This window comes from Abramis brama, assembly GCF_963993115.1.
Source record: "Abramis brama genome assembly, chromosome: 10".
Taxonomy (NCBI): Eukaryota; Metazoa; Chordata; class Actinopteri; order Cypriniformes; family Leuciscidae; genus Abramis; species Abramis brama.
The window spans coordinates 31,485,852-31,508,851 of NC_139972.1; the positions used below are offsets into that span (position 1 = coordinate 31,485,852).

Consider the following 23,000-nt stretch of genomic DNA (forward strand, 5'->3'; position numbering starts at 1 on the left):
AGTAAACAGTCAGTACTAAAATAAGAACAAATAAATGAATTACAAGCAATAGCATAAATAGATACAAATGAAATAAACAGTGCTTTAAGTTTTGCCAGATAGCTCTAACAGTAGAGATCAGGCATGCGTCCGAGAGTCGAGTTCGGGCGGATGAGTGACCTCTGACCCGACGTATGGCGTAGGATGTAGACGTAGCATAAGCTTAGGTGAGAGTTGACGCCTCTCGCGGTTCAAACAAACAGGGCTGGGCAACAAACTCAAGGTCCTCTGACATTTCTCTTTAAAAATTCTCGTTTTAGACTTTGTTAGACGTGTTTTGTTTTATCCTCTGCGCTTCTGCGTTCGTCATTACGTCATGCGTCGGGTCAGAGGTCACTCTTCCACCGGAACTAGACTTGCTTATAGCCATTACTGGAAGCCAGTGATTATAGGTTATAAAGTAATAAACATGGATATTTTTCTTACAAAAACCCATCGTTTTGCTTCAGAAGGCCTTTATTAACCCACTGGAGTTGTATGGATTACTTTTATAATGGAGGGATGCACTTTTTTGGGCTTCAAAATCTCAGTTACTATTCATTCCCATCATAAAGCTTGAAAGAGCCAGGATATTTTTTAAACTCTGACTGGTTTGGCTGAAAGAAGAAAGTCATATACACCTAGGATGGCTTGAGGGCAAAATATGGGATAATTTGCCTTTTTGGGTGAACTAACCCTTTAAATTGGCTTAAGAAGACTTAAAGACCTATTCAGCAAAATTCACTTTTATAGATGTGTGTCCACAGTGTGTGTAAACAACCAGCCTATAATGGTAAAAATCCACCCACTTCTTTTTTTATAATCCCTTTAAATCATAAACAGTCTCTCCAAATGAGCGGGGCTGGCAAACATGGACGGGGCTTCTCGTGACGACCTGCCTTATTAGCATAGATCCCGCCCTCAGTGAGCCGCAGCAGTCGCCATTTCTGTTTCCTCGCTGTAGCAGCTGGAGATGTAGAAAAAACATTACAAATGTTCTGTTGTTAGACATACCAACGAGCATAAGAGTCTCCATAGACTCTCGGCATCTGAGCCACTGAGGACACCGTGGTTGAATTTCATTTATGAAAGGAAATACTTAGTGTTATACATTTCTGCAAATCATTTTACGCCGAACTGCTTTACAAACGTTCGGTTCAACCCTGGATTTGCAGAAAAGTTGTTTCTGAAAGATTTTTAGATGAACATGCTAGTCGATTAGTTGAATCAACTTAACTCATTAAATTTATCCATTAACCATCTAGAGTCTCTCCATCAGTGTCCGACTACGGTTTAAACATATAAGGCTGAACAACAACACTACTGACAATTTCTGACATTTTGGCTGCGTGACATTCTCCAGTTTTGTTGTTGCCGGAGTATTTTAAGCACGAGCTGTAAAGGCTCCGCCCTCTTCTGGAAAGGGGGAGGGCAGCAGCAGCAGCTCATTTGCATTTAAAGGGATACACACAACAACGGCGTGATTTTGCTCACACCCAAATAGGGGCAAATTTGGCAAGCTATAATAAATGATCTGTGGGGTAGTTTGAGCTAAAACTTCACAGACTTGCATTAATAGGTCCCCTTTAAAAACACGTGGAAATTATATCGTTTTGTGTCGACGCATTGACAATTTCAACTTTCCTGAGCGTCAGTCGGGTCATCGCGCAGCCCTTATTGTCAAGTGTGTTCCTCTACCTGTTTTTCTCTCTCTACCTGTCTCTCTTTCTCTGTCTGTTTGTCTCTGCATGTTTATCTCTCTCTTTCTGTCTGTCTATTTGTCTCTTTCAACTCCTGTCTTTCTCTCTATATATATATATTTATACAAGTTCAGCAGAACTGCTGTTGCTCTGTTGCTGTTTAACCATCAGCTAGCTCTGCTTTCCCATCATCCCTTGGTGTTGTGCTGTATTGCTTCTACATTATTGGTTGGGATGTGAATTTGGAGACAAGCGTCTCGATTCAAATGTGATTTAAATGTGCGTGTGATATTTTATTGAATGCATGCATGTGTGCTAAGTGTTTACTGTGCAGTGGCGATAATGGTTTAATTTGTGCTTCCATCCATGTGTGTGTGTGAGTGTGTGTTTTGTTTATGAGGTACCTAAAACCCTTCTGGCGGTCGTTGACCCAGCCTCATCATGTGCGGCCTGATTAAATGCGTCATTAAACAACCAATCGAGTGTGGGTAAAGGTCAGGGGTCAACCCAGGGTTAGCTTGACAGACGAGAGAGAGCGTGTGAGGACAGCGAGGGTGGACGGTGATGAATGAAAGGGTGTGTAAGTGTGTGTATGCATGTGTAAGTGTATCTCTCTACCAGGTGTTACAGCAACAGGCGGCACGAGATGATTAATGCGCCCCGGGTAGAACGAGTGTGAAGAGGGAACATAACTCCCTGCCAAAACACACTTTCACCTCTGTTCACACTCACAGGCGTTCAAACACACTGATGCAACCACCTGAACTACATGCTAAAGTGATACTTCACCTACAGTATAAATGACAGTTCCATCCTTGTGTCGTTCCAAACCTGTGTAACTTTATTCTTCTGTGGAGCGCAAAAGATTTTAGTCACAATGGTGGAGCTGCTTTTTGTCTTACAACGAAAGCAAATCGTGTCAGAAAGGGTTAAAAAAAAAAGCACCAGAAAAGTGTATATTCCAAGTCTTCTGAAGTCATTTAATAGTTTTGTGTGAGAAACAGACTGAAATTTAAATCTCATTTGTTTGCATAGGGATGCACAAATATTACAATTTAATCTGATACCAATAAGCCAATAATTGTTTCCATGTTATAACTGATAACTGATAAATGGGCAATATCATAAAACTAAACTACTTTGAAATAAAATAATACTTACAAAAAAAATTTTTTTTTACGTTTTTTACGGAACATTGCAGTATTATAATATGATTTATAATTTATTTTAATTTATGTAATCTTTAATCAAAATGACTTGCCCTCTCTCTTGCAGCTCACTGATGGCGTGAGGGCGGGGCTACCTGTCACTCACATGACATCCACCAATAGCAAACCACAACCATCCAATCAATTCCCCACTGACAAAATCAAGTCCCGCCCTACATTTGTTCTTGTTCGAGAAGCAGTTTCACTCTGATATACGTCACAATAGAGAAGAAAAGACTATCGCAACTTCTGTTTCATGCCGACATTAAAAAATATGTGCACTCTTAATGGGAAAGAACTCTTTAATAGTGTTTTTAATGGTAGTATTCTTAAGTTTTTAATGGCCATAGTCTATCATTGTCTTTTTAAGTTGTGCTGGAGAAAGGCAGAAGTAATATTAAAATAGGGGGAATTACATACATGTAATTGGCTAATAAATATGGAATATCAGCCTTAATTAAAATAATTAAAAATAAATATTTTTAACAATAACAATATTGTGCATCTGTGTCTTTATATATGCCAAAAAAAAGAAAAGAAATATGGAATATGGCAAAATGGGGGAAATTAAATGCATATAATTGGCCAATGAAAATGTAATATCTGCCAATAATGAAAATATATTAAAAAAAATATGCAAATTAAAAAATTGCAATATTAGATGACCACTAATACATTGGTAATATATTGTGCATCTCTGCCTTTAAATATGCCACAAAAAGGCATATGGCATCAGGATTGAAATCTTATTATTGCATGTCATGTGACAAATCACGATGCTGCAAAGTTGAATTATTAGAATTTTTTTAGAGCAACAGTTGAGAGCTACGATTTACAGTGAATGATAACAAATTTTAGTTTGTTCACACATACTTATCGTATGACTTTAAAGGGCGGTCATATGGACTACTTTATGGTACTTTATGCTATATGATATTATAGCTTGACTAATGATAGACATGTATCTTTTGTCTTCCACGAAAGAAAGCCAGTCGGGTTTGCTTCGACATGAGAGGGAGTAGATATTCACATAGTTTACATTTTTGGGTCAACTCTCCATTATAGTCAACTTCTGCTGTGAGAAAACAGCCGTTTCTTCAATCTATTCATTTGTTGTCTCTTATGTTGGTGTTTAATGGTTCATATGCATCTGACTAGAGCTGATTCTGAGAGCACTTCTGTGTGTATATGGGAGGCATGTGTTGCGTTAGACTGTTTGTGCACGTACTTGTTGTGTAGAAATATAAAGACAAGTCTTAGAAAAATGGAGGAATCCTTTTAGTCACTAAAGTAGCACATACAAACACATGCATACATTACACATGTTAGTGTATATGTCTCCATATATTTGTGTGAGTGTGTTGTGAATGAAGTATGTGTGAATTAAAGTATCTTGCATACGTGTGTCTATTGTGTTTTATATATGAATATGTAGATTGTGCATTTTAAATGTGTGTTACACACGGGATGTGTGTTATGTGTGCATTGCATATGTGTGGTTTGTGTTGTGTGTTTCCTGTGTGTGTTTGTGTGTGGGTATGATGAGGAAATCCCATCCTACTTATGTTTTGCACTTTAAAACCCTTTAGCGCCCCCGTTTGGTGTACATGAGTATTACATTGGTGTGAATTTGAATCTGTGTGTGTGTGTGTGAGAGAGAGATATGGAGAGTTCTTGTGTTTAATCATGTTGTCTCTCTTCACGTAAGGCGGTGACGTGGACAGTATGTTTGACGTCGAGAAAGGTGTCGGCACTATCGTCATCGCTAAACCTCTGGACGCCGAGCAGCGATCGTTTTACAACCTCACTGTGGAGGTTACAGATGGGACTAATATAGCATACACTCAGGTAAACACACAAACACACACACACAGAAAAAAAAAAAAACATAGGCTAATAATTAACTTTAATGGACACAAACATGATTAAGAGACTCACAATGTTCAGCTCCAACAACATAGCCTTACTAGTTAACAAATGTATATTTATTTAATATTTTGTGTTAATATTTTATTTATGTGTAATTAATATGTATATGCTATTATATGTAATCAGAATTTCTCTCCACTCGTACACCAATATTTTATATTCATTTTATATATTAATATAATTGATATTTATATAGTTATATTAATCACTATTTATATACTTATATTATTTAATATTTATAATCAGCATGTCTCATTTGCCAATATTTTATATTAATATTATGTTAATATCATTTTTTTTATATAAATTAATGCAAATGTATTATATTAAATAATATGTATACTATAGTCAGCATGTCTCTCCTCTCATACACCAATATTTTATATTATTATATATTATATAATAATGATTCATATTTAATTTATAAAAAAGTTTATTTATATTATTTAATATTTATAATCAGCATTGCTTTCTACTCATATGCCAATATTGTATATTAATATTTTGTTAATATAATTAATATTTAATTTATATAAATATTAATGTATTTATATTAATTAATATTTATAGTCAGCATATCTCCTCTCATACACCAACATTTTATATTATTATATGAAGAGTTCAGATGCAAAAGTGCCATCTGAAATTTTCTTCTAGAATGCAGTGGCGGTTCTAGACCATTTCAACTGGGAGGGCCAAGCTGGGGCCAGTTGTACTGTTAGAGGGGCCAGTTACATTTAGACCTTATTGTTGTCATATCATTTTCTGCACTGCACTGTAGGCATTAACAGGCAAAATACCATGTTTACAATCATTCAACAATGTATAGTTTGCATTTTCATTATATTTTTTAGATTTGCATTACATATTCAGAATCAGTCACATTAACTGTATTCTACGATGTTTGTGTTTTTTTGCAAAAAGATCAGCAAATTCATCTAGATTTAAGGCCTTTGCCCTCCTTGACTCAATACTTAGAACGCCTAAATTGCTTAATCTGTCATCTGACATTGTGGACCTGAGATAGGTTTTCACCAGCTTTAGTGCATACAATATAATATACAATTAAATTATGCTTATTTTAAATGTATTGTGCAGGCTAGGTATAAAAAATATAGGAAAAACCATGATAATATGAAACGCTTCAAAACAGAGCGCACAAAGCGCGTATGCGCATCGCGGGTGCAGAATGATGTGCTAAAAGCAACGTGGAGTCACAGTGTGCAGCGCTGCGCTGCACAAGTGCGCATTTAAAAGTTCACGGCACAAAGCGAAGAAATGTCGAGCGCACAAATCCTAGTGTAGCCTATATCTGTCCAACAGTTTATTGATAATTTGTTTCTTCACATAGTGAAGTTTTAAATTCCAGTTATTGTGCGTTTGATGCCGATTCATAGTCCTTGTGGTGTGAACAGGCACACGGTAGCGAGTCGTTTTAAAACGGCAACAAACATAAAATACAAATACACAAAATAAAGTCATTTATGCAAATCCACAGCCTTTTATCTACAGATCAAGCATTATGATGTGAATATATCATTTTGGAGAGAGTTTTACCGTGCATCCTGCTGTAACCGGACGAGGCGCGCGCGCTGTTTGAATACTGAATGGAGAATGATTGACAGATGAGGGAAAACGAGTTTCCATAAACTTTAATTTAATGATGTAAATAGACTTCTGTTCCTCACATTAAGCTATGGAATGGCTTCAGATGACTTTGTGAAATTATAATCAGACCCTCGTCACCCAAACTCACGTGAAAAAGAGGCGCAGAAAAGCGAGCTGTTTGCATCCCTGTTTAAGTAAAAATACTCAGCACCATGAGTTTGTTGATCATATATTTTATCCTTTTTCAAACTGCCACAAACTAACAAACGGCCAGGTTAAGATTAGCTGATCTAACGTTACACTTCTGTAATGCATTTAATACAAATACAACATATTAACAACTTTACTCACAGTCACCTCTTTCCTTCTTTGCTTTAACTATAATATTCGCGCAAAACGTCCACCAACTTCTGAATAGAAAAAAACCTGCAGATCCGATTTAAGCAGTCCCTCTAGGGTTACATTTGTGTTCCGTGTTGCCACTGTCTAATAACGGATGTGAAAAACAACGATAGCAAAAAATAGTTTTGTAAAAATTATTTCACACTCCACATTTAGGGGGGCCACAAGGGGGTCCAAGCTTGTTGTCACAGGGGCACTGGCCCCCCCTGGCCCCCCTCTAGAACCGCCACTGCTAGAATGGTCATTTTTATCAAGCTCGTATATTTAAGTTCAGTAATTTCACTTAAATGATAATTAATAGGTAATCTTCATTACTGAACTTAAATGTACGAGCTTGATAAAAATTATCATTCTAGAAGAAAATTTCAGATGGCACTTAGAGGCTTTTGCATCTGAACTCTTCATATATTAATATAATACATATTTTATTTATATTAATTTATTTATTAATAACTCCACTCCTACACTTTTTTTTTTTTTTCACTTAGCTTGTGATACTTAATTAGAATTTGGCCAGACACGATCTTAAAAGGCAGCATAATGATGCCTCTATCTTTTGGGCACTTTTGATGTGCAGGGAAGCAGGTTTTGAGTGTGTGTCGTCCTGACAGCATCTGTTTAGTCGATGATTGATGCTGATGTTTGATGGTGAGAGTTTGATTGATAGCGTCTGTCATCGTTTAGATTGCCTATCCCTGATGTCAAGGTCCCATCGGATTGATCGCTTCGTTGCCATAGATACGAGTCTTCGCGGTGTAATATGTGCGTGAAGGTCAGAGTTGAAAGGACACGATCCATCCCGAAAGGGAAAAAAATGTGGGAGAGTGAGGAAAAATGAATGATCGATCCGGAGTAGAAGCTGCGGCAGTGTTTGGGGTGGGAGGCGCATTTATTCAGTTTATTCACTCACTGTATAAAGTAAATGAACACATACACACTCATGCACAAGACCGCAAACACAAAAGATAACATTTAAATTCAGTCAACTGCACTCATTTAACAACACTTTCATGGACACACTCTCTGTTACATGCAAATGCACTCATTTAAAAATACAAAAACGATCTCACTTACTTTCATACACAAATACACATTCATTCACGGTCTGCGACACAGACACACACACACACAGATGGATCTCAGCGTGTCTCCGCAAGGACGAGTGTGAGACGGAAGTTACACGTCTGTTATTACTTTATAATTAGATCAGCCGACGCGGTTCGATCACAGACACACACACACACACACACACAATCGTGTGCGCTCACACTGCCTGCGTGCTCCGACGACTGCTGTGGTTATTTATACAAGTTAGCGACAGCTGAGTACTTGCGTCAGACAATTGCATTTCAGGCAGCGTTCAGCATTCAACTTCGATTTGTTCAGACACTCATGGTGTGTCATGAGTCATGTGACTTTCTGACTCGTAAAGTCAATAAAATTCTAGGCTTCTTCCTTGCTTAGATGTGTTAAAATGTGCACAGTGTGGAAGGCGAATCATTCAGAATATGACCATGAATTTGAGTGTTATTTTAGTAGTTATTTTAGTTATTTAATATTTTCAGCCATTATATTTTCAACTTTTTTTTTAGTAATTGTGTTTCTTTTCTCATTTTATTAGTTTTGTTTTATTTCTAATTAGCTTTATAATATTCACTTTAGTTTTAGTAATTTTAGTATTTCAACATTTCTAACTTTCGTTTAAGTTTTTCATATAATATAATATTTTATATCAGCTTAATAAAGCTCAACTGGTACTAAGAAAGTACAATCGATTGCAACAGTCGGGTTCCGGAAGTAAAAACTTTTATTAAAAACATTTATTCTCTCCATAAGGAAGTTGATTTTTAACAATAACATCTACACTTTTAGAGTTTGTTAATCAATGGTATTTGCTTCTGCTGATAATTTTAAACTAATCTTGTTTAACCGTGGAATTCCTGGCGAAAAACTACATTACCCATGATGCCGAACAGAAAATTACACCAATCAGAGAGTCGAAAAAGATTTTGTTAGCTCCGCACACTCCCATGAAGCACTGCGAATGACGTAATCGAGTCGATCTCTCTACGCTCTCAAAATACTTAAATGTTTGTATAAATATGCATATTTTGCAATAAACTTAAAATATATTGTTTGTATACATAATCATCATTTGTAAATGAGTAGTTTTATATTCCTCCATCGTTTGTAATTCGATTATGCTGTTCGCAATGCTTCATGGGATTGTAGTTCCTTCCCTCACTAAAACTGTTAAGTTCACAGTCTTGTTCCTTTTTGTCCGATTTTGTGATTCACCTCGTAGCGGATTGGCTTGGTTCATGGTTTATAACTCTTTAACAAAGACCATTTTAAAATCCCTATGGGAAAAATGAATGGAAAAAATACTTCCGGAACCAGCTCCGCTAAAAAAAGGGGGCGGGCACTTTTGCACTATATTTCATGTTGACTTCCTGTCTTTTTTACAGGTCCAGATTACTGTTTTGGACAACAACGACAACCCGCCAGTTTTTTCCCAGCCCACCTATGACATCACAATCACAGAGGACACGCCCCCGGATACAGAGGTCGTCCAGGTGTTGGCATCCGACCGCGACGAGCGTCACCGTTTGACCTTTAGCCTCCAGAGCAGCGTTGACCCCAGCAGCATGCGCCTCTTCCGCATCGACCCTAACAGCGGCGTCATCTACACGGCTCGCAGACTGGACCACGAGAGCCGAACACAGCACATCCTCACCATCATGGTAATCAGACAAGGCTTTCTTCTGAAATTATGAAAATACTGCACAAAAGTTATGGTGACAATGACTTTCTTTAATTCATCTGTTTTCAATATAAAGTATAAAGACTTGGACCAGTAAGCAGCTTCAGATAAATAGATATTAACTTTTATTTTATTTTATTTTATTTTATTTTATTTTATTTTATTTTATTTTATTTTATTTTATTTTATTTTATTTTATTTTATTTTATTTTATTTTATTTTATTTTATTTTATTTTATTTTATTTTATTTTATTTTATTTTATTTTATTTTATTTTATTTTAGAGAGAACAATGTGACTCTCAATAGATAGGTAAAGCATAAAACAGGAGAGGTATTTGATTAGTGTTGGTAGTGTACATTCCCACAGATCTGCCTCCCTCCTCTCTCTCTTTAACGCTCTCCATGCTTGAGTGCAGGTATGACAGGAACAGGAGATTGCTCCTTGTGCTTTGGCAGCCGTCACTAGTTTAATGTTGTCTGCACCTGTGTCGTTTCTCCACTGTGATCTAATTATTGATCTGATCTGTATCACTCCTTGTTTCTGCTTTCCCCTGACGAGGGTGAGAGACAGTGAGTGTCATATCTAATAAGCACATGGATATTCCTGCTGCCTGCAAACAGATGAAATTTGTTATTATAATCCGGAGAGAGATGTTATCCACTCCGTCTGGCAGTGAGCGAATTTGAGTTTGTTGTGTGTGTGTGTTGCTCTTTGTTTGTGTTGGATATTGCTGTCTGTCTCAGACAGGGAATTCATTTTAGTTTCTAACCTACCTCTTTATTTATTTCTCTCGATCATTCTTGCTTTTTTTTTTTCATACTAGGTGAAAGATCAAGAGTTCCCGTACAGACGTAGCCTTGCTCGTGTCCTGATCGGTGTGGAGGATGTGAACGACCACGCCCCTCTTTTCACCATGGTGATGTATGATGGACAGGTGTATGAATCAGCTGCTCTGGGATCGGCTGTTCTCACTGTGACTGCACTCGATAAGGACAAGGGCCAGAATGCACAAATCAGCTACAGCATCGACTCAGGTATGCACACGCTCACATATACTATCAAAGTCTGGACACACTTCACTAAATGGACACACTTAACTCAATTTGTCTCATGATAAATTAATAATAAATGTAAATTGTGTTTACATATAACTTATTACCAATTATTTGCTTTATTGAATTAATCTGTGCTCAAGAGTATGACTTGGACCAGTAAACATAGATCAATAGACATAAGCCATAAACCATAATTCATAAACGTATGAATTTCTTTACCATCTATAAATATTCTTTTATTTTTAATGGATAAGTTGGACTGTAAAGTAAAAGCCAGCATACATGGATCATTTTTTGAAGAAGCTGGAAAATAGTTTTCATTTAAAGGTTTTTTTTTTTTGTCACAACATATTTCCCATATTACCATTTTTTTCCATAATTTTAATAACTGTATATTTGTAAGATCTTATTTTTCTTACTCTTTTTTTCTCTTTCAACGTAGGGAACACAGGGAACACATTCCAGATGGATCCTGTTTTGGGCATCATCTCATTGGCTCGGGAACTGGAGCTGTCAAACATTGGTCACTACGTCTTGTCAGTCAAAGCAACTGATAATGGTTCTCCAGCATTATCATCAACAGCTGTCGTCCGAATCGCGGTCACCTTGTCCGATAACGCTGGTCCCAAGTTTCCCCAAAGTGAATATCAGGCGGAGATATCAGAGGGTGTCGCCATAGGAGCTTCAGTCATCACAGTAAACGCTTTAAGTCTCTCCACCCTTACCTACGATATTCGCCACGGCAATGGTCATAGGACATTCCGCATCAACCAGTACAGTGGAGTGATCACTACACAGAAATCACTGGACTTTGAGACAGTTTCTTCCTACGTGCTAATAGTCACTGCAAGCAACATGGCTGGACAGGCCTCAAATGCTACAATAACAGTTACAGTTCTCGACCAAAACGACAACGCACCGGTTTTCCAACAGCTGCATTACCATGGAAGTATCAGTGAAGGCGCTGGGCTTAACAGTGTTGTGCAGAGTGACAACGGTCAACCGCTGGTCATACGAGCAACCGATGCTGACCGCAACCATAATGCCCTGTTAGTTTACCAGATCATGGAAGAATCTGCCAGGCGCTTCTTTGCAGTAGATGCCGGAACTGGATCCATAAGGACAATTGCTCCACTTGACCATGAAACCACACCTACGTTTCGTTTCCACGTTAACGTCCGAGACAGTGGGAATCCTCAGCTCTCAGCTGAGCGGCCTGCAGAAGTGACTATTGAGGTGCAAGATGTTAACGACTGCCCACCTAAATTTTCCCAGGATTCCTATGAAGCTGTCCTTCTGCTCCCAACTTATGAAGGTGTAGAAGCCCTACAAGTTTTTGCTACTGATCCCGATGGTAATGGCCAGTCAGAGCTCACCTACTCATTGACAGACGGGAGCTTAGAACATTTCAGCATTGAGCCAAGTACTGGACTGTTGACTGTGAGAAACAGTACATTTAGCAAAGAACGATTTCGCTTTAACATCCGCGTTTCAGACGGACGCTTTTCTAGCACCTCTCTGGTTACCATCCTGGTGCATGAAGCGCTGGACAGTGGGCTGGCTTTTACTCAAAATGCCTACAATTCCAACATTGAGGAGAACAATGGCAATATAACAACAGTTGCTGTGGTAACAGCATTAGGGAACAAGCTGAATGAACCACTGCGCTATACTTTGCTGAATGCAGGAGGGAAATTTCGCATCAGGCCAACTTCTGGTGCCATTGAAACTGTTGGAGTCCCATTGGACAGGGAGGAGAAGGAGGAATATGGACTTTTGGTACAAGCGGGACGTGAGGAAGATCGTCTTCGTGTTGCAAGGGCGCTGGTCCGAGTTCAAGTCACCGATGTCAACGACAACGCTCCAGTTTTTGTTGGATTGCCATACTATGCTGCTGTGCAAGTAGAAGCGGAGCCTGGGACTGCAATATTTCGAGTGACTGCAGTGGACCGAGACAAAGGACAAAATGGAGAGGTCAGCTACTTTCTACAGGATGAACTGGGACATTTCGAGATGGACCGTGTGAGCGGCGAGCTTCGCTTACGGAGAGCTTTCGAGGCTGATCTCTCCAGTGTGGAATATCAGGTTCTGGTGTTCGCCCGTGACATGGGAACACCACCTCTGTCCTCTTCAGTCACCTTTCCTGTTACAGTGGTAAACAGAGCAATGCCAGTATTCGACCGACCATTCTACTCTGTAAAAGTGAGCGAAGATATACCAGTATGGACTCCAATTCTGGGAATAAATGCCAGCAGCCCTGAAGGCCAGAGTGTCCTTTACACAATCAAGCATGGTGACCCTGGAACGCTCTTCTCCATTGGATTTGACACGGGGGTCATTAGTGTCATCTCTGCCCTCGACTATGAAACCAGCCCTGTCCACAGACTCATTGTTAGAGCAACGGACTGCCTCACAGGTGCTCGTGCAGAAGTGGACGTTGAAGTTACTGTTTTGGATGTCAATGACAACCCTCCAGTATTTGAGCGGCCCTCGTACAAAGCCGTCATTTCAGAAACTGCCATGATTGGCACTGCAGCCTTGCAGGTGCTCGCAACGGACAGCGACTCCAAGAAAAACGCAGCTATACGGTACCAAATCATTCCAGACCATACCAACAGCACTGACCACTTCCACATTGACAGCAGCAGTGGTCTAATTCTGACCGCTCGCTCCCTGGACCATGAGACCATCCAGCGTTATGTGTTTCTTGTCAAGGCAACAGATAATGGCTTTCCCCCACTGAGCAGCGAAGTGTGGGTCACAGTCGATGTCACGGACACCAACGACAACGCTCCAGTGTTTAACCAACTGCTATATGAAGCCTCAATCAATGAGTTGGCACCCAAAGGACACTTTGTAACATGCATACAGGCCTCTGACGCAGACCGCTCAGACGCAGAGCGCTTGCAGTATGGCCTGGTGTCTGGAAACGAAAGGATGCTGTTTGAGATAGATGCCGCCTCTGGTGTCCTCACCCTGAGTGGCCAGCGACGCATGCAGCGCATGCCTTCCGCCATTACCCTGAACGTAAGTGTTTCAGACGGTGTCTTTACCAGTACGGCGCAAGTGCATGTTAGAGTAGAGCGAGCTAATCTGCACACCCCCCAGTTCACCCAGGGCATGTACGAGGCCGATGTACGGGAAAACGCGCCAGTGGGATCAAAGGTCATCGCAATCAGGGCGCAAGATGCTGATCCTGGACCGTTTGGGGAAGTGAGGTATGTGCTGCTCTCAGATTCCGCTCGAGACTTGTTCAGTATTGATGGCAATGGACAAATTATGACTCTTGAGCGTCTGGACCGGGAAGAACGAAGTGAGATGGTGCTGTCCATTGCGGCTGTGGATGCAGGTGGCCGATCTGGATATTGCAGTGTCCGGGTCACTGTACTAGACGAGAATGACAACACTCCACTTTTTAGTGCCTCAGAGTACCATGCAAGTGTGCGGTCTGAGGTTGAACCAGGTACCCTTGTGATGCAAGTGCAAGCTTGGGATGTAGATCAAGGTGCCAACGGACAAGTGAGCTACAGTCTGTACAGTGAGGCCAGCCTGCAGGTTACTGAACTTCTGGATATCGACCCGGACAGTGGCTGGGTTGTCACCAAAGGCAACTTTGCCTCTTTGCGTGGGTCTGTACTATCCTTCTTCGTTAAAGCCTCTGATGGAGGTGCACCTGTTAAACATTCCCTTGTGTCAGTCTACATACATGTTTTGTCCGCTGATGCGCACATACCTTCCTTCAGCCAACCACAATTCTCCTTTACTGTCCCAGAGGACATGCCCATCGGTTCCTTGCTGGGTGCGGTGCATCTACACACCTCGACTAGCCACTCTTCCTTACCAGTAAGCTTCTCAGCAGTGATCGGACAGACTCCAGAGAGTAACAGTGATGGAGTGTTTGTGGTAGACAAAGAAAGTGGCACTATCAAACTTGACAAAGCACTGGACCGAGAGCTGACACAGGCCTATCATTTTAAAGTGATTGCAATGTTGCAGCAGGGACGGTTGGATGCTGTTTCAGCTGTGGATGTGGAGGTCAAAGTACAAGATGTCAATGATAACAAACCTGCGTTTGAGTCAGATATCTATGAGGCGTCAGTCACCGAGGGTCTTTCTCCTGGAACTAGGATTCTTCAAGTGCGAGCTTTGGATCCTGATTGGGCAGCTAATGGTCAGGTGACGTACAGTCTTGCTCCACCTGGGTTGCTTGGTGGCTCTGGCGGTGAGGACATTGAAGAGCATGGTGCCTACTTTACAATTGACAGCAGCTCTGGTTGGATATCGACTCTGAAAGGGCTGGACCATGAACAGAGCCCAGCCCACAGTCTTACAGTCTGGGCATTTGACCTTGGAGATCCTGCAAGCCAGTCATCCTCAACTACTATAACTATAGCAGTGAGCGACTCCAATGACAACGTACCGCAGTTTCTTCAGCCCCGTTACTTCGGAAGCGTACGGGAGAGTGATGCACCTGGTGAAGTGGTTGCAGTACTTAACACAAGGGACAATGACAGCTCACCTGGAAACCGACAAGTCACCTATCATATTACAGGTAAGAACTTTTGGAACTGGCAAAAAATGATGTTAACTGCATGACTAATACACAACAGAAAATCATGTTCTTAATTTATATATATATATATATAAATTAAGAACATGATTTTCTGTTGTGTATATAAATCAATATAGATTTTCTTGAGAAGCAACACTGAGTAAGATGCTTAAGGGATAATTTACACAAAAATAAAAATGATGCCATCATTTACTCACCCTACTGTCGCTCCAAACCTGTTTGACTGAATGACTTCTGTTGTACACAAAATAAGATATTTAGAAAAATGTTTTTTTGTTCATACAATGAAAGTCAATGGGGATCACTGTTGTTTTGGATGCTACTGACTTTCATTGTATGGACAAAAACTCAATATTCAATATTCCTCAGAATGTCTTTGAATTTCACAGAAGAAAAAAAACTTGTATGGGTTTGGAATGACAATGAGGTTAAATGAGTAAATGAGAGAATTTTTATTTTGTTTGGCTATTTCAGCTACCCCCATTTTTTTCATGTGCATAAAATCAAGCAACAACCATGCAGTTTCATTGGTTCCAGCTTGACAATGCACACACACAAAAAAAAATATCCATAAAGAAATATAGAGAGAAGACAAACTGTCTTTTCATGCACAAGGTTTTGAAAATGTTCAACGAGCTTAGTTTTGATGCCCTAATACCTTACCATGCAGTATAACTCTCTGTGTGTGTGCGCTCTCAATCTAAACATAGCCTGATTTTCTCAAGCCCTGTTCTGCATGTAAGCATAATGTAGAACAACGCTATTATAGAATGTCAGAAGTCCACAGTAATTACACCTCATTCATCCTTTCCTGATAATGGATTATTCGCTCTAGGGCTACCAGCTGGATTTTGCGGGTGGATTCAGACTTATTCTTGCTGGAGAGCAAAACCACACTTGTTTAATAAGGATTTTATTAAAGCTGTGATGCAACTCCATGCAAATTATTCTGGTGCGGATTTGTGATAGGCAAGCGCAACTCTTTACTTCTCAAAATATAATACAGTGGAATTTCCGAAAGCAGTAGTTTAGGTGGATAGTGTCTTTCAAAAGGGCACATAAACTCCTCCTTATCAGCATCTAGCTCAGCCAGCTTTAAAAGGCAGTGTAGAACACCTTGCTTGGTGACAAGAAACAGATTGCACACACCATCACGCACATACACACCTTGCACATGCTCCTAAGCAGCACACACTTGTAAATTAGGCGCTCAGAAACTCATAACATTGAATTAGGGAGCTGCCTTGTTCTATTATTCATGCTTTTTTCACACACACACAAACGCAGAAACACACTTCTTGGCCTGAACAGAATTTCGATTAAGCTCAGCCTTTATGCTGTGATCATGATTTAGACTGCCACCAGCAGGAGCAGTATTTTTAACAAGATTTACCACGCACAACACTCACTCACTCACTCACACACACACACACGCACGCACAAAGGCTCTGACTCTTTACTTAATTGCAGCCCACAGCGTTAAAACTAAAGTAAACATTGTGACACTAGCAGTTTAGATGCTAATTAGTTGGCTAATTGTTGTTTGCGTTGTACCAAGGATTGTTTTCTGAATATTGAATTCTCTGTTGTGTCTAAAAATCCATATATATAATAGTAATATAAATAAATGTAAAATATAATCAATATCTAATTAAGTAAATAAAAATAAGTAAAAATATATTTGTGTGAACACACACATATAGTTTTGAAGCCTAAAAGATTAAAAGATCTCTAATCATTGTATTATTTGCATGGAAAGGATTTCAGAGAGAAAGTCATACACGTTTGTATCTTTATATTTGAGTGAACTATCCCTTTAATTAAATCATAGCCCACAGCATGCAAACTAAAGTAAACTTTGTGGCACAAGCCTTTGTGTAGTTGGCATGTGTTCTACTGAGAATCTCTCTCTCTCTCTCTCTCTCTCTCTCTCTCTCTCTCTCTCTCTCTCTCTCTCTCTCTCTCTCTCTCTCAGACCCTCGTCGTCTGTCTCCTTCCCTACAGTCCACACTTTCATAACGTTTAAATCCTCTTGTTCAAGACAAACTCAAAGGTCAAACAGACTCTAATACACTTCTCTCAGCCCAGCGGCACAAACTGGCTCAAAGAACCGCACACCGTATCATAATACACACCAGAGGGAAAGAACGAGACAAATATACAAACAGATTTGAGCTTACATCTTTACTCTCCTTAGGAAACAAAGGCATTGTGGGTAAACTCACCTCTCGGGGTATTTTACTGCTGTGTTCAACAGAGCACAGCGCAATTAAACAGTAAATAGTTACTCAATGGTAGTTAATTAGATCATTTGAACTTTTATTTAGAGGTTTGCTGAAAGTCGTTTAAGGGTTCATAAAGGATATCTTAAACCTTGTTAGACCAGCAAACTGCGTATCTCATTTTAACAGCAGTGCCGAATATCTCCTCCGTAACAGCTAAGATTTACCAGCCGTTAAATAGCTCTTCGTGTTGCTGTCTCGTAAAGGTGAAAGGTCACTGCAGAAACACTAATCGACCAGAACTGACGTTAAACGGCTTTAAACACATCCGTTCAGTTCAATTGCTTAACAAGAAGTAATAAATATGCTGTTTTGAGAGAAATATCTCATGAATTTGTATATATTTAGTTGATTTTCAAACCTGCCATAAAGACTGTCTGATAACACTTTACAATAAGGTTTCGTTAGTTAACGTTAGTTAACTACATTAGTTAACATGAACTCATAATGAACTCCACTTCTACAGCATGATTAATATTTGTTAATGTTAATTTCAACATTTACTAATACATTATTAAAATCAAAGGTTGTATTTGTTAACAGTAGTTAATGCACTGCGAAGTAACATGAACAAACAATGAACAGCTGGATTTTCATTAATTAACATTAACCAAGATTAACAAATACAGTAACAAATGTATTTCTCATGTTTAGTTCATGTTAGTTAATACATTAACTAATGTTAACAAATGAAACCTTATTGTAAAGTGTTACCGAGTGTCTGATCAGATGAAGTACCACCTTTATTCAATTAAAAAATGTTGTCATCCAATTAAGTCCAATTCTATTCACATTCAATTTATTTCAACAATATTTTTCTTTTATTTTTTTATTTTTCTCCAAGCACCCATACATTAATAACAAACGTTTAATGCATCTTCAGAATATTTTTATACACTTAAAAATGACTCGCTGTCATTGCATTATACACTACCAATTAAAAGTTTGGGGTCAGTTAGAGTTTTTCATGTTTTTGCATTTATTTGATCCAAAAATACAGTAAAAATAGTCATATTTTGAAATATTATTACAATTTAAAATAACTTTTTTCTATTTGAATATATGTTAAAATGTAATTTATTCCAGTGATCAAAGCTGAATTTCCAGCATCATTACTCCAGTCTTCAGTGTCACATGATCCTTCAGAAATCATTCTAATATGATGATCTGATGCTCAAGAAACATTTCTGATTATGATTGTCGATGTTAAAAACCACTAATACATGGATTATTTAATAAATAAAAAGTTTAAAAGAACAGCATTAATTTAAAATACAAATCTTTTGTAACATTTTAAATGTATTTACTGCCATCAATTTAATGCATCCTTGCTGAATGAGAGTATTAAAAACCATACTGACCCTCAAACATCATGAGATTTGAAATGACAAATGATTGCATTATACACATCAGAAGCTTTCGAGCCATTGCTTATAAAGCACTGAAAAAGCATGCAGCTTGTCGAAGTCACGTTAAACAGCCCCTACACTAAGTGAGCGAGAGCGTGGGATGAGAGAAATGAAGTCGGAAGGCGTCCAGGCCTTTGTTGACGCGTCTCAGATAGAAGCTGTTCTGTGTTATATCAGCCCCCAGCTGAGTTAAATTACTCTCTTTATTAGATGAATAAGGCAGCGCGTGTTTGTACTATGAGTGTACAGTAATTGGATGCTTGTCAACGCGGCTGCTTTGATTATAGAGTCGTTTCCATTTAACTCTCGCTCTCATTTTTTCCCTCTTTTTTTTCTTTCCACCTCTGTCTGCTTGAGGTTTAAAAGATGACCTGTCCTAATGAGCCGGGTAGGGCTTCAGTACGTGTGATAAATCTGGAAGGCGTAATTGATGGTAGTGGTGATCATTTAAATGTGAATAAAAAGAACTGATTATTACAATTCATACTAATGAGCGTGCCATCATTGAGAGGACTAATGGAGGTTATTAAGACATGCAGATAATCCTGGAAGTGAGCGTGTGTTGTGTTACAATCGGTAGTGGATTTTATTGCTGCTTAAATTATCACAGACTATTGAGAGATTAAGTGTCCGGTGTAATCTCTTGTGTGTGTGTGTGTGTGTGTGTGTGTGTGTGTGTGTGTGTGTGTAGGTGGGAACAGAGGCGGCGTGTTCGCTCTGGGTCTGGTTCAGGGAGAGTGGAAGCTGTACGTTAAGCGACCGTTAGATCGCGAGGAACAAGAACGGTACCTTATCAACGTGACGGCGACAGACGGACTTCACGTGTCCATGGCAAACGTAGAGGTCATGGTCATGGACACCAACGACAACAGTCCCGTCTGTGACCCGGTGAGTAAAACACTGATATGCCTTTAAATTATCAACATGATCACAACGGTTTGAAAACCTGCTGAACACATGCCTTCTGTCTTCATATTGCAAAATTTCCTCGCAACTGACCGTTCGCAAAGACCCGACAAGCCATGTCGCTCTCATGCCACATCATGTTCTCACACAGTGAAAAATACATTGCGAAGCAGAGAGGACACTGACAACAGACAGGACAGAGCAGGTTTTTATATAAAACAAAATCTCAACTTTTAAATTTGGGTAATTTTTTAAAGAAATTTAAACAATAAATACCATTTTGTGGCTCTTTAATGTGTCGTGACAGATCGCTGTAGAGCCTCAGTTAAAGCTGCTTGTGAGCCGATCATCTCTTCCTTCTAGTTAATTTATAGCATCAAATAAACATGAATGAACATCAGAAGGAATGTTGTTTCAACTGTGGAAAGACAGGTCAGTACACACCGTTTTTCAAGTTCAAATCCACCGACGTTAATCTACTAACTCTCCTGACTGCTTTGTCGAACAAAATGGCGGATTCGGCAGATGGCGGATTATGATTGGTCAGATTGCCTGTCAATCAAACTCACTGCGAAGGTTGAATAGAGAGCCTAAGTCCCTCCCCTCCGCTTCCAGCTCATGGGACCTTACTTTGGAAAAAATATGTATGGTAGTCAATGGCGAGAGACAACTTATCTTTTTATTCCGTCTGAACTGTGCCCTGAATTACACATATGATGTTTGTCAATTTAAAAGATAATTATGAAAGTCAAGGAAGTCGCAGTTTGTCATAAAACAGAAGAGTAACATTTAGTTTTATGTGAAAATCGCTCAATGAACTACATCTCTCGTCTCGCACTATATGTACGTCACCATCCGTTGCTCGTATGCGTGCAGTCTGGCACAAAACACTCAGGCATGACGGCGTAACGTTACGATTATAACATAAGACTATAGAAAAAATGACAGACATTAGCTTCAGTAAAGTTAGCTTCATTCATTGAGAGAAAAGGTATGACGTCACGTGCACCTTTTGAGTTTGTAGTCTTTGTAATTACGTATTTTCGCAGTCTTATACCTCAACAGTTTTACATCAAACTGCGACTTTCTTGACTTCTGTTCAATGTATCTTTTAAATTGACAAACATCATGTGTAATTCAGGGCATAATTCAAACGAGATCAAAATATTTGTTGTCTCGTGCCATTGACTACCATACATAATTTTTCCGAATTAAGGTCCCATGGTGTTCCACCGGAAGGGGAGGGACTTAGGCTCTCTATTGACATGAGGGCAGTTGCGTTTTAGACCATGCGATTTTGAGTGTAACTCAAATATTTTGCTAATAAAATGATCGTGCCATAAGAATAGCTTGAGAACTTTATTATGTCTGCTCTCTCGGTATCATCATGTGAACTTTTATTACGTGTTACGCATGCGCAGTAAGGTGATTTTAAGCATTTTCAGATGTTTCAGTGTGGATGAGAAACTTTAGGAAAACATTTTGAAGCATTTTGAAATCAAAATACAGTTTTTAAATGTATCCAGATTAATGTAGACATAGCCTTACACTTATTTATTTATATATATATATATATATATATATAGCTGTTTTTTAGTTTGTTGAAAATCTAACCAGTGCATTTTTTGAGCATGTTTGCTTGGCAGTTTCAAATCTACATGGTAAACCTGAATGATTACAAGCCAAAGCCAGGAATATTTTTGGAACCAGTGAGTCCACTTACAGCTGCCAAGAAGTTCAGGAGAAATGATCTATGAGCATAAAACATGACCTTGTTCAAATGAGGTCTAGCAGAAAATTAGGTCAGTCTGTTTAGCAAGGGCATTTTAGGTTAAGTCTCAAAACTTATCGAGCAGCCTAGATACAGTATGCAGCATTTTTGAGCATTATAGGTACATCATTTTGGAGCAAATCAATAATAAAATGTTCATGCATGAAAGAAACATTTAAACACTTTTTTTTTTTTGTACTGCATAGTTGCATTCGAACTATAGTAGGCTATAAATGTGCCTACTTGCCCAAAAAAATCTAATCAACGCAATAAGTGCACCTAAAATAGCCAAAACGGTCAAATCAAATATTCAGACATACCAATGATGCAAAAAAAAATTATCACATTAAAAGTTTGAATGTGCCTACAATGACCAAAAAGATTGTACAATTTTTAGAAATGTTCAAATCAGATATTCAAATGTGCCCACGATGGGCCAAAAAAATTAAATCAGGTGTTCATGTGCACCTATAATGGCCAATAATGATTGAATTGAACATTTGAATGTTTCCAATAATAGCCAAAAATGTTTGAATGCACATATGATGGCCCAAAACTATTAAATCAGATGTTCATGCATGTCTATAATGGCCAATAATGATTGAATTGAACGTTTGAATGTTGCTATGATGGCCAAAAATGATCAAATCAGATGTTCAAACAATTGAAATGATCATCTGCAAATGATGGCTAGAAATTATCTAATTGAATTTTTGAATCTTCCTACTGCTGACCAAAAACATTTGAATGCCTCTATCATATGATAAAACGACTAGAATGGCCACAAATGATCCAAATGAATGTGTCTGTGATGGCCAATCATGTTTCCATGCACCTATAATGGCCAAAAATGATCAAATTGAATATTTGAATGTACCTGCAAATTGTCCAAAAACATTTTCAAGCACATATGATGGCCAGAAATGATTGACTTTTGAACATTTGAAAGTGGCTGTTTGCATGCACGTTTGCATGCACTTGTAATGGGTAAGAAATAAATCAAATCAAATCAGATGTTTCTGTACCTATAATGGTATTGAAATGAATGTTTGATTGTACCTACGATGGCCAAAAATGTTCCAAGCAAGTGTTTAAATGTGCCTACAAGAGTCGAAAACATTCAAAACAAAGCACATTGAAAGTCCAAAAATGCACGTGATTGCTTAAAACAATTAAATCATGTTTATTTATGTGCTTACAATGGCCAAAATGATTGAACTGAACATTTGAATGTTGCTTTAATGCTCTTAAAAACATTCAAATCAGATATTTTAAGCATGTACATGATGGCCAGAAATGATTTAATTGAGCATTTGAATATGCCTACCATGGCCAAAAATGTTTGAATACACCCATGATGTCCAAAATGATG

At 38.7% G+C, this 23,000-nt stretch overlaps 1 protein-coding gene across 1 annotated transcript in view; it reads left to right on the forward strand.

Moving 5' to 3' along the window:
• fat3a (FAT atypical cadherin 3a) overlaps positions 1 to 23,000 on the forward strand; it is a 162,668-nt gene that overhangs the window by 104,460 nt on the left and 35,208 nt on the right. The window contains exons 8-12 of the mRNA XM_084127010.1: positions 4,635 to 4,774; positions 9,334 to 9,609; positions 10,456 to 10,666; positions 11,130 to 15,239; positions 19,643 to 19,839. Coding sequence (XP_083983136.1) covers positions 4,635 to 4,774; positions 9,334 to 9,609; positions 10,456 to 10,666; positions 11,130 to 15,239; positions 19,643 to 19,839 — 4,934 coding nt within the window. The remainder of the gene's footprint in view (positions 1 to 4,634; positions 4,775 to 9,333; positions 9,610 to 10,455; positions 10,667 to 11,129; positions 15,240 to 19,642; positions 19,840 to 23,000) is intronic.